General features: G+C 41.4%; 1 protein-coding gene across 1 annotated transcript in view; it reads right to left on the bottom strand.

The window, feature by feature from the left end:
• The window catches only part of kirrel3a (kirre like nephrin family adhesion molecule 3a), a 272,338-nt gene that overhangs the window by 18,731 nt on the left and 234,722 nt on the right, over positions 1-18,885 (bottom strand). The window contains exon 9 of the mRNA XM_079804114.1: positions 13,986-14,112. Within this exon, the coding sequence (XP_079660240.1) occupies positions 13,986-14,112 (127 nt within the window). The remainder of the gene's footprint in view (positions 1-13,985; positions 14,113-18,885) is intronic.

Below are 18,885 nucleotides of genomic sequence, written 5' to 3'. Positions count from 1 at the left end.
AGTCCTCTCTACAGGTGATATAGAGAGTGACAGTAACCAATTCACTTCGAAAATCAAGGAAACTATGAGACCCTTTGTTAAAAGGCGGAGCCAACCTAAATTTAGGAAGGACTCTTTGCCCTGGTTAAATGAAGAATGTAGACACCTCATGAAGGATAGAGATCAGTTACTGAAACGATCTTTAAAATCAGGTCTTACAACAGACAGACAAAAATTTACTTCAATGAGAAACAAAGTAATAAAGACAATAAGGCAAGCTAAAGCTAACTTTTTTATCAAAATTATTGAGGATGCCAAAGGGAATGGGAAAAAAATTTGGCAAAACATAAATAAATTGATTGGTAAAAAACAGAATTACAATAATAAAGAGTTAGAACTGAAAATTAAAACTGAACTGGTAACTGACCCTAACATTATAGCTACAGAATTAAATAGCTTTTTTATAAACTCGGTCAATGAAATTACCCAACTTTACAAACAACCTAATTACCCCCCCTGTAGTGTAAATCATACACAACCGGGTTTCATGATAGACCAAATAACAGAAACAGAAGTGGCAAATATCATAGGGACTCTGAAAAACTCAAAGGCTAAGGACTTCTATGGCCTTGACACAAATTTCATAAAAAGGCACAAGGACTCTCTCTTACACCCGATCACGCATTTGGTTAACCTGTCCGTTAGATGTTCAATCATGCCATCAGCTTGGAAGGTGGCCATGGTCAGTCCCATTTTTAAATCAGGAGAAAGAACAGAAATGGCAAACTACCGGCCAATTAGCCTCCTACCTGTTGTGTCTAAGGTAGTTGAAAAATGGGTTGCTAAGCTAATGATTGAACATCTAAACACAGGCTGTAATCCATTACACCCGATGCAATTTGGGTTTCGAGCCCAACATTCCACAGAAACGGCAAACTGCCTTTTTTTAGAAAAAATCAAATGCTATTTGGATAAAAGCTCTTATGTCGGTGCTGTGTTTTTGGATCTAAAGAGGGCGTTCGACACTGTAAACCATCAAGTGCTTTTGTCAAAATTAACATATTTTAATTTTTCTGAGCAAGCTCTCTGCTGGATGAAATCATACCTATCCAGTAGAAAGCAGTGTGTCTGTGTTAGTAACACCAAATCCCCCCTTCTTGATTGTCCGGTAGGGGTCCCTCAAGGCTCCATACTTGGTCCAATTTTATTCTCACTCTATATTAATGACTTGCCTGATGTATGTCAAAATGTTAACATCCAGATGTATGCAGATGATGCTGTAATTTACACGTATGGCAAAAATTATCAGGAGGTTTCATCTATTCTTACATCTGCAATGTTCCGTATTGATGATTGGCTTACTAGGTCTTGTCTTCATTTGAACACCAACAAGACCGTTTGCATGGTATTTTCAAAACAAAACACAAAGGTGATACAGTCTAACGTGTTTCTTAGAGGAGAGGAGTTAAAAATTGTAAAGGAATTTAAATATTTGGGGGTGACAATGGACAGTAATTTAACATTCAAAAGCCACATAAAAAGGGTGGCAAATAAAGTTAAATTCAATTTACAGAATTTCAAACAAATAAGGCCCTTCCTCAACTTAAGTGCTGCCAGAATGTACTTACACACAATGATATTCTCACATTTTGAGTACTGTTTTACAAATTGGTCACTAACTAATATAACAACACTTAAGCCTATTGAAATACTCTTCAAGAGAGCAATTAAAATTTTTGATAAAAAACCGCAATCAGTTCATCACTGTGCCATACTGGAAAAACATAAATTATTGAGTTTTGAAAATTTTATAAATTTTAAGTACGCCTGCTTTGTTTATAAGACTATACATCATCTTGCCCCTCCCTCACTGAATGATTTTTTTAAGAGAACTGAGAGTGATGGTAGAACAAGGGCCTCTAAAAAAGGAGACTGTGTAATACCTTTTAGGCGCACTACATTTGGACAAACTGTCTTGTCAGTAAAGGGAAGTAAATATTGGAATAGCCTACCCCATACAATAAGGGATTGTTCCTCATACACTACTTTTAAAACTCATTTAAAAATATGGCTTTTAGAAAACCAAAGCTGCACGCATTTTTAAACTGCTTCATGAACTTCTTATGTGTGACGATTACTTAACTACTTGTTCGTATATTCTTTTGTTATTATTGTTGTCAGTGTATTTCTGTTAGTGTGTATTGTGTCCCTCAAACTGTTGAGGGTGTGTATGCATGTTTATCCTTGTTTTTGTTTTTTATCTGCCTAGGGACAATAGATGAAAATTAGCTGTGGTGCTAACTCTAACATATTTACATTGTGTACTTGTACTGATGTTCATTAATATGCACTGTCCCTATTTAAATAAATACAATACAATACAATACAATGACGATTTCAAAACAAGGCATCATGAAGCTTCGAAACGTTATGAATCAGCGAGTCGAATCAGCGGTTTGAATTGCCAAATTTCAGCAGTTTGGCGGTTTGACACGCGATCCGAATCATCATTCGGCTCACTGATTCATAACGCTTCGAAGCTTCAGAAGCCTTGTTTTGAAATCGTCATCACTATGTAAGTCGTTATTTAGGGTTTTTTTGCGCACAAAAATTATTGTCGCCGATTCATAAAGTTATTTAAAAACCACTGTAGTGAGATGGACTTTGTAACGACGTCTTTAGTACCTTTTAAGGGTCTTGAGAGTGTACCGTGCATTGTGCCAATGGAGGCCTTTCAGAGCCATCAGATTTCAACTAAAATATCTTCATTTCTGTTCCGAAGATGAACGGAGGTCTGACGGGTGTCGAATGACATGAGGGTGAGTAATTAATGACAGAATTTTCATTTTTGGGTGAACTAACCCTTTAACCTTTGCCAGGTATCACATTTCTCATGAGATTACAGCTGTACAGCTGCAGCTGTGTTTGCCCACTGTAGGCTAAAGACAACTAGTGATGGGCAGACCAAGGCTTCGTGAAGCACTGAAACAGTTGAAGCAAATGTGCCATATTGTTTCGAAGCTTCGACACCCGTCTCTACGGCGACACCTAGTGGTCACTTGCATGTGTTGATCTGAAATAACCTTGACGATCCATGTAAAAAATAAAAAAAAATTCACATCTGTCTGACAACTACACGATCTTGGTTTTTTAACCTGTAGCCTCCTCATTGTGAATAACTATGAAAAAATTAAGATTAATAAAAATAAATAAAGCCACAATGTGTCACATTTGTTACATAACATTTTTATTCAAAAATATGATTTGCTCTGTTGTTGAAGGACTTTTTTACATATCACTTCTCCAGCCTTTGAAAAAATCCTCTCACAAGGGACACTTGTTGCTGGCATGCACAAATATTTTTTAGCAAGTAACTTACATACAAATGAGGGAAAATCACTGCTATCACAAAATCTCTCTCCTCTCACAAAAACCCACGAGGTGAAGACAGATTAAATTCACTTTTAAACTGTGGGGAATTATACAGATGTGTGACTGTGTGGTTTGTTCCCGCCCCTTTCAATCAAACGCAGTTTCGACAGGCGCCATCTGATGAAACACTTAGAAGCTTCATTTAGCCATAGTCACGGGACATGGGTGTTTTGATTCACAGTTCGGAGCAGTGTTTCGAAACATCTGCGCTTTGAGATCTCGACAAAGTGCCGAAACGTCAGTTTTGCATCAGCCATCCCTACAGACAACAAGATAACATAACCTTTTGAGTTAAAACTCGTTGTTTTTTTTCTAAACCTAATTGTGTCCACGACTATAGAAAGTGAATGTGTTTCCGTCAGTACGCCTGTGGCACTTAAATGTTTACATTGTGACTCAACCCAAAACAGCTGCTCCGGATCGATTGGTTCCCTGAAGTTTTTGTTTGTCTCATCTACTGTCTCTCGAGGAGCTCCTCAAATTGTCCCATGGACATTCGAAAATAAGTGCGGAACCGGCCATGATAAAGTTTTAGCTCCTGTACATGATTAGCAAACTCCCCTTCAGACTCTCTGTTCTTTAAGACTGGGCGCACCCAAAACCTTCTTTTCGGTCTTTTAAATAAAATGAAAAGCTCGTCTTCACTGAATGAGGAAGTTTCCATGTTTTCTCAGCTGTCGTCGCAAATGTTTTGGAATGTTGGAGCTCTGAAACGTCACAGATGTCGTAAATTTGTGGCGCGGCTGATGTGAATGCTTTTGACATTAACTATTCGCACGGAAAATATTTGGTTATTCGCTTCGCTTTTTCGTTACGTGTCCGGTGTGAAAGGGTCTTTTAGAGCATTTAGAAACAAAAGTTATGAGACAGTTGTTTCATTGGTGATTTTTCTTTGGAGAATTGTATGTTTCCCCATTCAAAGAGATGGGGCCCAAGAGGCGTTTCAAAGATGGCCGCCAAGTTAAAAGACTAGTCTTAAAGGGACTTTGATGAAACCTATTATTAAAAAAATGTAGGGAGGTGCTTGATTAGGTGGACTTGAGAAAAAGGTGACGTTTCAAATTTTAATACAGATTCATGATTAATGTAAAAAAAAATGTTTTACGTATGCATGGATGAATCATTCACAATAGGATCAATAAGTTGCACTTAGAAAAGATAGACAAATTTCAATATCATGCTGAATATAACGATCAAATTTACTGAAAAGATCCAACTCAAACAAATATTTGATCGTACATGTACATCACTACTTTTCTCACTAATACACAAAGGAGAGCTAAAGAGGATGTTAAGGTTTGTTATTCGCTGAATAACAACTTAAATGTCAGTCTGTTCCTCACTCAAAGCTATCATATTACTTGAACATGGATTGCATGGAACACTTTTATTGTGCTTTTTTGCCATTTGGGGCTTGACAGTTCCAGTGCTCATTATATTGGAAAGTATCATGATATTTTCCAACAATTTACATTTCTTGCTCCACGGAAGAAAGAATGGCATGAGGGTGAGTAAATAATGACAGAATTATAATTTTAGGATGAGCTAGTCACTTAACTCTTCCCATTGCATCTTATTCAACAAAACTGGAAAAAATGCTTAGAGTAGACTTTAATTTTATAAATAATTAAGAGTGAAAGAGAAAATAGGAAGATACAATCATAATAAATACAATCATAACATTTCCATTTCTCCATCCACAGCAGATTGAGGTTCATTGTGTGTCTCTATACGAAAACAGATTTTCATTTTAATTGGAATTCGGGGGTCTCTGTGCGCGAGCACTATCCCATCAATTACAGATCCCAGCAGCGTGCAGGAGTCTTCTGTACACACCGAAGCACCGTCTCTCTGGAGAGAGCGAGACAATGCTCTCGCTTTCCCCAGCACCCTCTTAATCACACGTGAGCTCAAAGGCTGCAGTCGGGCAGAGGGGTGGGACGCTTTTTCCGTGCTCTTCCAGTGGCAGTCTGTTCAGATCGTGTCCTCTGGGGGAGCCAAACAAATCTGACAGGGGATCATGGGCATAAATGAGGGCTGTAATTAAACAGCTTTATCTCTCAGGCTCAGATGGGAAACAAGCGGAGAAAGGAGAGAGAGCAGGATGTGAGACCGAAACCGCACGAGGAAGGTGGCGTCACGCATCTCGCTCCATGCCTGGCCCCTGACGACGCTCTCTTCGTACGGTCGGAAACATGGAGGCCTGATCATGATTCATTAATAAATGAATATTTTTAAATAAATAAATTGATAAATCAATGATACATATTAATTTATATAATAAATAAACAAACAAACAAAAAAACAATTAAAAGAGTGTCTATCAATGGTTGATATAATCACACACACACACCAATCAGGCATAACATTATGACCACCTTCCTAATATTGTGTTGGCCCCCCTTTTGCTGCCAAAACAGCCCTGACCCGTCGAGGCATGGACTCCACTAGACCGCTGAAGGTGTGCTGTGGTATCTGGCACCAAGATGTTAGCAGCAGATCCTTTAAGACCTGTAAGTTGGGAGGTGGGGCCTCCATGGATCGGGCTTGTTTGTTCAGCACATCCCACTGATGCTCGATTGGATTGAGATCTGGGGAAACTGGAGGCCAAGTCAACACCTCAAACTCGTTGTGCTCCTCACATTTCTGCTTTGTGGCAGGGGACATTATCCTGCTGAAAGAGGCCACAGCCACCAGGGAATACCAATCCATGAAAGGGTGTACATGGTCTGCAACAATGCTTAGGAAGGTGGTATGTGTCAAAGTAACATCCACATGGATGGCAGGACCCAAGGTTTCCCAGCAGAACATTGCCCAAAGTATCACACTGCTGCCCACTTGCCTTCTTCCCATAGTGCATCCTGGTGCCATGTGTTCCCTAGGTAAGTGATGTAAATCCCACCGGCCATTCACGTGATGTAAAAGAAAACGTGATTCATCAGACCAGGCCACCTTCTTCCATTGCTATGTGGTGCAGTTCTGATGCTCACTGTTGGCGCTTTCAGAGGTGGACAGGGGTCAGCATGGGCACCCTGACTGGTCTGTGGCTATGCAGCCCCATACACAAACAAACATTGATGCACTATGTATTCTGACACCTTTCTATCAGAACCAGCATTAAATTCCACCTACCTAAGCATTGTTGCAGACCATGTGTTCCCTTTCATGGATTGGTATTCCCTGGGGGCTGTGGCCTCTTTCAGCAGGATAATGTCCCCTGCCACAAAGCATAAATGTGAGGAGCACAACAACGAGTTTGAGGTGTTGACTTGCCCTACAAATTCCCCAGATCTCAATCCAATCGTGGACCCATCTGTGGGATGTGCTGTACAAATAAGTCCGATCCATGGAGGCCCTACCTCGCAACTTACAGGTCTTAAAGTATCTGCTGCTAACATCTTGGTGCCAGATACCACAGCACACCTCCAGGGGTCTAGTGAAGTCCGTGCCTCGACGGGTCAGGGCTGTTTTGGCAGCAAAAGGGGACCAACACAATAACACAATATTAGGAAGGTGCTCATAATGTTATGCCTGATCGGTGTATATCTATATCTATATCTAAATAAAATGCTACAAATAAACATAAAATCAAGATCTGAACTGAAATGAAATGTTTCTTTTTATTTTCCCTCAATAATGTTTTTATTACTTCTACTTGTAGTAATGCACAGTTCTAGAATATAAAACATAACTTCTTGAATCATAAAATTAACCGTGGTACATTTTTTAAATATATTAAAATAATGTATGTTGTAAAACTTTACAATAAGGTTCCATTCATTAGTAAACAACAATGAGTGAACATACTTGTATAAAAAGCATGTATTAATCTTAATGTTAATTTCGACATTCACTAATACATTATTGCACTTTACATCTACATTTTTTAGTTGGCCAAATTAAATTTCTGCATCAATTCACAGAAATTACATTTGGCCAACTGAAAAATTTAGATGTGATCAGTCACTAGAAATTTTTAAATTGGAGACCTGGGCCCGTATTCATAAAGATTCTAAGAGTCCTCTCAGAAAACTCCTAATTTAGCTTAAAAACTTTTACGTAGGAGTCTTAGCTTAAAGGTCCCATGGCATGAAATTTTCATTTTATGAGGTTTTTCAACATTAATATGAGTTCCCCTAGCCTGAATATTGTCCCCAAGTGGATAGAAATGTTGATCGGTGTAAAACCGAGTTGTGGCTGTCTTTCTCTGCCTTTGAGAAAATGACAGGCCAGACTAGCCAATCCTGAAGTCTCCTGGTTTGACGTCCAAGCAGGCACGGTTTCCTCCCTTTCCTCCGCCCAGAGAATCTGGCACGCCCATGCAAACGCTCGTCGAGAGATCATTGCATCATTGCTTGTGAACGAGTGAACGCTGGCAGTTTCTCAGTGTTTGGATGTACAAATGAAAACAGAAGTCTTTTTTCAGTTCCTTCTGATCTGTGATCAGTGATTTCTGATGTGTAGCTAATTATTTATTATTCGTGCACACAATGCGGCTTCTCTCTCTCCAGACAGAACGGTGTTTTCGTGTTTTATATCTTGTGAGTCAGTGTTTTTGTACGTCCTCGTCGCGTCTATCGGTTCTAAAATGTGCATACAGTCATGAGTTTCTGCTCAACATCAGCAGAGATAAACCTCACACACGCCGAAGCTCGGCCTTCAACATCCCCGACCCACAGTACTGCATCTGGCCCACAGCGGAGGCACCAAACGCGGCGTGAGATTAAGCAGAAGGGGGGTAAGCTTGAGCATATCCGGGCTAGCCAGCCTAGCCCCACAATAAACTGGATTACATCCGATTACTGCTGTTGTGTCTTTGTTTGCGCTGTGTACTCAACGCGCGTCACTGACGCTTTTATTTTATTTTAAAAATAATGCTATTATCAACACTTACTTTTAACTCGTTCATCTCGACAGCTGTAATGGTACTTTGCATGTGTTACAAAGTTGGTAGAATAATGATGAAGAGACGGACTCGGTGTGACTGTTTATTCAGAACTCTCAGATACAAACACAATAAACTCGCGCTGACTGACAGCGCTCTCATAACTCAGTAGTTACTATAAATAACTTTGTTAGCAATCGCTGAGCTCAGTCTCTGATACATTAGTGATGTCCGGTTCGCGAACGATCTTTCTTTTGAACCAGTTCTTTTTAGTGAACCGAATCAGTTCACCAAATCGGACTGAATCGTTCTAAACGGTTCGCGTCTCCAGTCAGCGCTGATCCATAATTTACTAAAGTTACTAACTTTCTGACATGAGTGACAGTCCCTCCGACTAGAAATAGACTAATAACCTAAAGTATATGCTGTAACTAAAACAGTTCAGACATGCTGAGAACTGATGTGAAGTGAACTCAGGTCCATCCGTCTCCCTGGCAGACTCGTGCCTGCTCGTGCCTCGATAAACCACGCCCCCTCCGCTCATATAAAATGCAAAGATGTCAGCCAATCACAACAGTGGGTGTTTTTACTGAAGTCTCACAGCAGACACGCCTCTTGAAGCAGGGCATTCAGCCACAGGGCAAACAGCAGTATAGAAAAAATGCCTTTTATTTCTAAATTATGACATTTTATGATGTAAAAGTCATACTAACAATATAAGTACAGCTCAGGAAACATTATAAAATAATAGAAAAATGCCATGCCATGGGACCTTTAAGAGCTATTCGGGACCGATCTGAGAGCAACTCTGAGCAAGGAAAATACAAAAACTTTTATCTTAGTGAAGAGGCGGGCTGACCCCGTAGCTACGTATGACACAGTCTTTTGAAGACTGTGATTGGTTGGTTGTCCAAAAAGGGGAAAAAAGGAGTGCTTTTAAGTATAGGGTCTATTCTAAGCCTTCACTTTGAATTTACAAGCGCAAATTGTCCTATTTTACCGTTCTCTCTCTCTCACTCACACGCACACACACACCTACACACACACATTATATATATGTACACTGAAAAATTAAATTAAGCATAATTAATTTGTGCTTGTTTAAATAATTTAAATTTAGTTTTTTGATTTTAATTTAAAAAAATGAATTGGTTTTATGGGAATTGCATGCGTTTTTGTTTAAATTGAGATCAAATAAATTGATTGCGACCACTTACAATAAAATTTTTTAGTAAATTCAACAAATCATTTTTTTCAGTGTATATAAATCCTTTTATTATTTACCATGCTGTTACTTTCCTATAAGGTATTTGATTGGCTTAGAATTATAAACATTGTTCCACTCTTTCCAATTACACTGATTGCTGGCATGTCTATTTAATTGGTGGTTTGAAAGTTGGATTTAATGCAACAAACATGATCCCGGCACAATCTAATCTATAGCGTCTTATTAAGTCACTGTCATCCATTGTCTGCAACACATTTATTCTCCCTCTTCGTCTTTCTGCCATTTTCTCCGCTGCTAAAGAAACTCTTAAGCCTCTTAAAAGTCCTCGTCCGTGCTCCTAACAAATTTGACCCTAAGACCTCTTTTAAGGGTTAAGATGCTTTCTGAATTACTTTTTTCTTTACTAGGATTTTTTTTGTTAATTTTAAGAGTAAACGCCCACATTTCTAATAATTTTCTTAGAATTTTGTCACTAGGAGCTACTCTTTGCATTAAGATTCTTTATGAATACGGGCCCTGATTTTTTTTTACAGTGTAAATTAAAAGTTGTATCTGTTAATATTATTTAATGGAACTGAGGTAACATGAACTTGTATGAACATTGAACAAAGAAGCACAAATACTGTAACAAATGTATTGCTCGTTGTTTATTTGATGTTAGTTAATAAGTCAAAGAGTCAAAAAGGTTGAGAACCATGTAACAGGGTAGGGTGCATTTGGTTGCATTTTATTTTGCAATGTAACTTGACCACTGTTGTATGGAGCTATAAACATTAACTCCCTTCTTCACTTTTGGCTTCTAGCAAGTAAGAAGAGTAGTCTAAAAGTTGGACAGAAAGCAGAAGTGAGAGAGGGTGGTAAGGAGCTGCTTAAAAAACATAACCATTGGCTCTAGGACAATTTGTTTTCCGTGTGGGCGCACAACCTCTTAAATCTACCGCAAACTGCGTTCGACAACACGTCCATAACAGGCTTCTGAAATGGCATCCCAAGTTGTTAATGGGTGCTTGGTATCCTGTTTATTTTAAGGAGAACTAAGGTTAATCCAAAACCATGATCAGAAACAAGTTGGTTTGTTTTGTTTCTTTGGTTTTCCTTTTTTCTTTTTTTTTTGGAGATGAAGGTGCAGAAATAGTACTTTGAAGAAGTTTAAAAGCACCCTTTTTCTTAGACGAGGGACACAAGCTAAAGACGGCTGAGATATTGATCTGTTTCCGTGAGGAGCCTTTTTCATGCAAGTCGTTATCAAAAACATAAATTCATCTGTGTTTGTCAAAGAGAAGCTCTTGCAGCCTAATGGACTCTAATGTGGTTATTCATTAATGATCTATTATAATATCAGTAATCATATTTCCCGTTCATCATCTGCCTAATCCATCTAATTTCTGGTATTTAAGCACTAATGTGTCTCCTCTGTTTATTAGCATATGGCTGCACATTTCTTAAAGAGACAGTTCACCCAAAAACGCAAGTTCTGTCATTTACATGTCAGTCCAAACCTTTATGTCCTCTTAAAATATAACATATTATATTTTGAAGAACACCTTAAAAGCTTGTCATAAATAATGACAGAATATTCAAAATGAGGTGCACTTTAAAGGAATAATGATTTTCTGTAATTAAAGGGATAGTTCACATAAAAATTAAAATTAGCCCATGATTTATGCACCCTCAAGCCACTAGGTGTATATGACATTCTTCATTCAGACAAATACAGTTGGAGTGTCCTGGCTCTTCAGAGCTTTATAATGGCAGTGAATGGCTGTTTCTGTTTTAAAGTGCATAAAAGTGCATCTATCCATCATAAAAGTGCTCCACACATGCCTCTGAAGTGAATCGAGGGGTTAGTTTAAGAAAATTTCACTACCATTATAATGCTTGGAAGAGCCAGGACATTTTTTTAATATAACTGATTTTATTCATCTGAAAGCAGAATGTCATGAGGGTGAGTAAATCATGGGATAATGTTCATTTTTGGGTGAACTATCCCTTTAACTCACCTTTGTAACCTGATTAAACTAGAGTAACTGCAACAGCCAAATGGCTTGATCATCCCAGCTATGAACTAGTGTCGAAAACTTGGTGTTGCTGCATTATTTGCATGCATGCTGACATCCAGAGAAAAAGTGAAATGATTATAGAATAGGAGCAGATATGGGTCATCGAGAACCATCTCTGACAATGAGGAGACTGAGCTACATTATCATATAGACCTTAACTTTTAGGGTTCTTGATTTGCATCAGGAACACAACTTAATTTACATTGTGGGCGGTTTCACAGACTGCATAAAATATTTGGGTTTTACATGTTCAGTCTTGCTGAATCCAAAGTACTTTGTATACTTTGCCAGTGCTACATTGTGATAAAGACCTCAAGAGTGACCTAACACCCTTCTGTGGAACAACACAAAAGAGTTTGGCATTTGGCAGAATGTACAGTATATACTTTCTTCTATTACATGAAGAAAGTCCTGATTGCTTCCTAAGTTTAAAAAATGACCAAGTATCATTGTAAAAGATTACAGAAGTGATCTATACAACCCATGTGTTTCATAAGTCTAATGAAGCCATATTATACAGCTTTCTGTGAGTAGCAGGTTAAAAATGTAGATTTTATACACTGAAAACAGCTTTTTTTTAAAAATGATGTGAGAAGAAGTGTAGCGCCAGGTTTTTAGTTTGGCAGCGGTTATTTGCATTAAGTATAAATAGCAACTAGATTATATTTACACTAAGTGAAAATAACATATTTCTTAGAGATATATGTTATTTACACTAAGTGCAAATAGCTGTAGATGCTATTTACTAAGTGAAATAGCATAAGTGAAAATAGTGATATATTCTATTTACACCATGTAAAAGTAGCAGTTTTGTGTAATATGTGTAAATAGTAATTACATACAATTTATACTTTATTTTGACAGATACATAATATTTGCACCTCAGTATTGTTGAACATTAACAGAATGCAATAATAAGATAGAGTGTAAATGATTATATTGATTAAAATTATTAAATGGATGCCGTCTTAATGGGACAATAAAAGCCCTCCCTACACTGACCCCTAACCCAACCCAATAAATGCTTTTATTATTATTAAACATTTCGTTAGGCTTTATTTCCACTTGTAGAATTCTTAATTTTTATTTAAAGTTAATGCCTTTCCGATGTGATATTTCTTAATTTTTATTGAAAGTAAATGCCTTTCCGATGTGATATGTGATGAGAAAAGGGATAAGAGCGATCTCTGCAAAAGGCGGATTCGAACCCGGGTCGATCGCTAAACCAAGATCCTTAAGCCTTATGCTTTACTGATTGCACCACTGAAGACATTGAAATATGAGCGTTTTTTTTATCTTGTTTGGCCCAACCAGGCATTGGCCTGGACCGGAGCTTAACAACAAGGCACGCTATCTGCACTAGTTTTAGGATGCTAAACATCGTCTTATAGCCGAATTACATTTAAGACCTACATTTCGGTCTGTTCCTTACACAAAGGCTTCAGAAGACTTGGAACGCAGTGTGCATGTCAAATAGACCATTTTTATGGCACTTTTATGTTTCTTTTTTGCATCCTTCAAAAACATTTTTTTTTTGTTTCACAAGAAGATACAAAGTACTATAGGTTTGGAACGACAAAAGTGTGAGTAAATGATGGCAAATTTTCATTTTTGATTGAAATGTTCCTGGATTAGGCACAAGGACTCAAGGAGGCCCACAGTTACACATGCTGACCCGACCTAGATCTCAACCCTGTAACACCACAAGAGGAAAAACAGCAAAGATTAAGAATTCATAGAGCGTTGAACAGGCTTATTGCCTCACAGGAGCAGGCCAGTGTTATTGCAAAGCCCTGAGGACTTGAAAGTTTCTATCAAAACAAATGGATAAAGCATACAAAGCTCCATAACACTTTTTCATGAGCTACTCCAGAGAGCGAATAACCAATAAAATGACGCCTAAAGCAAGACAAAGCAAAACAACTAAAACACATATATGTATATGGTCTTTGCTGGTGCTGGTATTATTTGAGCTCCCCAGAATGGACCGTGAATTTTTTTAGATTACATTTCAGGGAAAGACACTTCTTGAAGTGTGGGGTTAATCAATATGCCCGTATTGATTCAGAAACCTGGAGTCCTTAAAGCAAATCACACGGCCTCATGTGCCCCGGGTCTGTCATCTATTGACGAGTGAGAAGAAATGATGAGAGCGGTTCGAGATCATCTCTCCTGATTACGGCGCCCATATCTCTGAGGGTCATAGAGCATGTCTTGGTTATTGCAAAGCTAAACAGTGTAGAAAACATCCCCTTTACCCCGAGCGAAATGTGGCCTTATCCTGCTTTTGAGAGGCTCTTCCAGCTCTTGTGAGTCAAAGCAATCAAAACCCGAAGCAAATGAGAATTTGTTGAAGGGTACTGATCAGGCTGCATATAAACAAAACGTTTAAAGTATTTACCGTTGACAGTAAGCGTGACCTCCTTCTCTCCCACTCCCACTCGTGGCACCACAGCTCGACATACGTATTTCCCAGCGTCCTCCTGTCTCACTGCCTTCAGTGTCAAGGTGTTCTCATTGCTTAGCACCTGCAAGGTAACAGATGCTTGAAAAAACAACAACAACGCCACAGTCTGAGCAACTTTGTAGATATCATTAAAAAAGTTTTCTCTTCCTTGTCTTTTTTCCCCAAGCTAATACATGAAGCGGAACTCCTTCTATAATTAACCACACAAATGTATCACAAATACCGCTTCTTTCTTGAGTTTTGACATCAGTTGTGAGATCCTAACAGATGAAGACCCAGACAAACACAATGTGCTCTACTGAGGGTCCATTAGCCCTTGAAACTCAACTGTCACAGCTTCCATCAAAAACAGGTCTGTTACATGTGTGTCGGATACATTCATCACATCCAGATGGAGAATTAAATGAAACTCCATAAGTCAGGGTTGTGCACCATTCAAAAACTTAAAGGAGAATTCATTTTAAAGGTGATTTTTGTTTATGTTAAAATACATTCTCTTAAGCAAGTGTATTGTTCATTGTCTACTATTAGTATGTCATCAGTCATTTATCTCACCCACAAGTGTAAGCATTGAGCCCCCCAGGCACCATCTAAACAACTGTCAATCTCTATCCAGCACAACCTATAGCGTGAGTTTGGGGCGTGGCTAGTGTAGCAGGCGGAGCCAGATGGTGTTTATCCGCTTTGGGACCGTGACTGACGCGTTACATGGGAAAAGACATTCAGTGCAAGCCAAGCCATAAGCACCGGTAAGAGCTGTATTTATGTTTGAGGTGCGAAAATATGTTTAATTTTTGTAATTCCACTAGGTGCCACTAGTGTTGCAGAAACAACATACTTCGGGTCCTATTTTAACGCAGGTGCACTTAGGGCATGTCCGAATCCACTTTTGCTAGTTTAATGACAGAAAAAATGGTTGTTGCACCAGACGCATGGTCCAAAAGGGTTGTACCTAATCTCTTAATGAGTCATGGGTGTGTTTTGAGCATAACGTGCAATAAACCAATCAGAGTGTTATCTTCCATTTAAGAGCCAGTATTGCTTGCACCTTGGCGGATTCGCTATTAACATGGCGGAATATAGACACCCTCAATCTGACAAGTCAGTTTAAATACATGTGTGTACTGCCACGATTGGGCAAATAATTAGCCAATGTCATTCGTCATTACTGCAAATAGGTACATGCAATGACTATCCATTATGTCATGTGGGTATTTTTATCTTTATGAACATAATAATAATCTAAAGTAATAATAATCTAAAGTAAAAGTATTCTATCAATTATTAACAGTAGTTTATTTTATGGTGTTGTACCATCAGGGTTTAAGCATGCTATTATTGAACCAGTTCTAAAAAAAGTGAATTCGTAATAATAATCTAAAGTAAAAGTATTCTATCAATTATTAACAGTAGTTTATTTTATGGTGTTGTACCATCAGGGTTTAAGCATGCTATTATTGAACCAGTTCTAAAAAAAGTGAATTCGGATTCCAAGGATTTAAAATTTTTTAGGCCTATTTCTAAACTGCCTTTTATAAATAAGATATTAGAGAAAGTTGTCCATAATCAACTTGTTGATTTCTTGATTGGTAATAATATGATGGATATTTTTCAGTCAGGATTTAGGTTTAAACATAGTACAGAATCAGCGTTATTAAAGGTTACAAACGATATTTTGTTAAGCATTGATTCCGGGAAAAGTGTTGCCTTAATGATGTTAGATTTAAGTGCAGCCTTTGATACTTTAGATCATGTGATATTAATAAAACGCCTCAGAGATTATGTAGGGATCAATGGTGTAGCCCTCGACTGGTTTTCCTCCTACCTGCATGACAGGACATGCGCCGTTAAAATTGAGAACTATGTTTCTGCTTCCGCGACCATCTATTGGGGTGTTCCCCAGGGATCCATTCTTGCTCCGACACTGTTTTCATTGTACATGTTACCCCTGGGGTCAATCTTTAGGCAATACAATGTCAATTATCACCTTTACGCAGATGACCTACAACTGTATTTTCCTTTGGAGTGTGATAGTCATACCTCTTTTGATAATTTTTATAAGTGTCTGACTGATGTAAAGGGATGGTTAGCGCAAAACTTTTTGCAACTAAATGACGATAAGACTGAGTTTATAATGTTTGGGAACAAACAGCTTGGGAATGGGCTAGTTGGGAATTACGGGTTATTGCCAAAAAACTTTCATAGTCATGTGAAGAACCTAGGAGTCATTTTCGATTCTGAATTTAGCTTTGACCGCCAAGTTAAAAGTGTTGTGAAAACATCGTTTCCCTTTCAGTCGGTCACTACGACGTACGTCGGTAATAACCGACGAATTGGGATCACTTCAGAGAGCCCCTATCAGCTTCGAGAACTTAAGAACAGGCCAATGAACAATTGGCGTGCGAGATTTGCATCTCGCGCTCCGCCCCGCGCCGCGGGTATAAACAGGAAGCGAGAGCATCGCACTGACGTCATTCACTTCGGAGCCTAACCGGCGTTTGAAGTTTGCAGACTGCTTCCTGACTATTTCAGCGAAGATTACTACAAAGAACAGAGAAGAGGATCGTGTGTGTTGGTGTGACGGCGCTTTCCAGCGGGACCGCGAACTCAAAGCTGCGAGGAACAACTGCTGTTATCACAGCAAAAACAGCTTGTTGGTATCGGTGGGCGTTCCTTTTGAGTGCAAACACAGGCTGCACTATCTCCTGTGTGTTGCCGCGGTTTCCCTGGGTGCTTCAGCACTCTCTTAAAAGAGCGATTTCCTCACAAAAAGAGCAACACGGGTGTGACACTGCGTCTTTTTCAAGATGTCATTCCACCCGTGCGTTTCTGGATGCGGTCGTTCCCTCTCGCCCGCTGACGGCCACACTCACTGCATCACGTGCCTGGGCTTACAGCACGCTGAGGCAGCGTTTGTGAATAGCTCGTGTTCTCACTGCGGGAACATGACTATTGCGGTGCTTAGGTCGAGACTCACCTACCTCCGGGAAGGCGGAGTCCCCCTCCCCATACCTCGATCTAGAGCTATCCCTAACCAGGATAGACCTACTTCGACGGATGGCCGGGGTGATCTGAGGATTACGTTCAGGCCAAACCCGCCTAGTGTCCAAGCTACGCAGGTCCCTGAACCCTCTCAAGCACCGCTGCCGGTGGCGCCACCGGAAGAGATCGCTGGTCCCGCCCACGGGCGCCCAGTCATCTCTTTCGGAGCGCCCGCGGACGAGCAGATGTCGATCGCAGCATCGGAGGGGGAGTTCCAGTCCTCAGAGGATGAGGATTCAGCTGTACTGCCTCCCTCTGGGAGAGTGGCAACGGCTGAGTCGGACCCTGAGTTGACGGCTATGCTTTCCCGGGCCGCCGAAAAGGTCGGGCTTGTGTGGAACCCTCCACCACGTCCCGAACCTTCTAGGTTGGATGATTGGTTCCTGGGGGGGGGTCGCGCTGGTTCTCAGCGTCCCGCCCCAGTGCCATTCTTCCCGGAGGTGCATGAGGAGCTTTCCAGGTCGTGGACGACACCCTTCAGTGCCAGAAACAGACCTGGAGGCTCCTCCCTCCTCACTACCCTTGACGGTGGACAGGCCAAGGGTTACGAGAGGATCCCGCCAGTCGAACGCGCCGTCGCGATGCAGCTGCGTCCGGCGACCGCCTCCGAGTGGCGTGGTGATCCTCGTCTCCCGTCCAAAGCCTGTAGGTTTTCGTCCAGTCTAACTGCGAAGGCCTACAGGTCCTGCGGACAGGCCGCGTCTGCCTTGCATGCCATGGCGTTGCTTCAGGTGCACCAAGCCCAGGCACTCATGGACATGCACGAGGGTAGGTCTGACCCAGAGCTCCTCCGGGAGCTCCGGGCGGCGACGGACCTCGCCCTCCGGGCGACGAAAGTTACCGCCCGTTCCGTGGGTCAGGCGATGTCCACCTTAGTGGTCCAGGAACGGCATCTCTGGCTCAACCTGGCCGACATGAGGGAGACTGACAAGAACCGGTTCCTGGACTCCCCCATATCGTCGGCCGGGTTGTTCGGCGACGCGGTCGAGAATTTCGCCCAGCAATTCTCGGCCGCCCAGAAGCAGACGGAGGCCATCAAGCATATCCTGCACCGGCGGCCCGCTGCTGCCTCCACCCAGCCGCCGGCTGCAGCGCCTCCGCCTGCCCGTCGCCGAGGACGTCCTCCTGCGGCCGCCCCCGCTCCCGCCCCAGCCCAGCAGCAGCCTTCCACCGGTCGTGGGCGTGGAGCCGGTCGCGGGAAGAACGTCCAGCCCGCTCAGGCCGCTGCCAAGCCAGGTGGCAAGCGCCGTCGGAAGAGACCCTGAGACGGGCCGCCCAGAGATGGAGGAAACTGCTCTTCGGGAGATGGCTGCAGCACCACTCCTTCCCCCGGTGGAGGGCCGGGGGAACCCCATTTTATTTTCTGTTCCGCCACTGGCCCCAGTGCCAGTGGCACCCAAATTTTCAATAAAAGAGCAGTTTCTAACATCTCTGGGTGCCAAGAGAGCGCGTCTGACGGTATGCGACGCTACCATGCCTCGTACCCCTCAGACACCTCTCTCCTCGCCAACAGGGGGCGTCGGTTGTGCGGACGCACACAAAGTGCCTCCCCACGCTCGCCCGTCCCCTCAGCGGATGCAGGTCGTGTGTCAGACCCAGACCCCTGCACGGACCACTCCCATGTCGTCCTGGGGCCCCTGCGTTCCGCTGCGCTGCCCCGCTCCGGGTACGTCCGTGGTGCCGATGGTCCCGCTTGCTCGGTCTCTGGGGGCCTGGCTAGCGCTCCCCGACCCGTCTCGCTGGATCATCCGCACCATCAGACTCGGCTATGCGATTCAGTTCGCCCGGCGTC

Source organism: Gobio gobio (assembly GCF_949357685.1).
Source record: "Gobio gobio genome assembly, chromosome: 22".
In the NCBI taxonomy this organism is placed as follows: domain Eukaryota; kingdom Metazoa; phylum Chordata; class Actinopteri; order Cypriniformes; family Gobionidae; genus Gobio; species Gobio gobio.
This window is presented reverse-complemented; position numbering and strand designations above follow the sequence as displayed.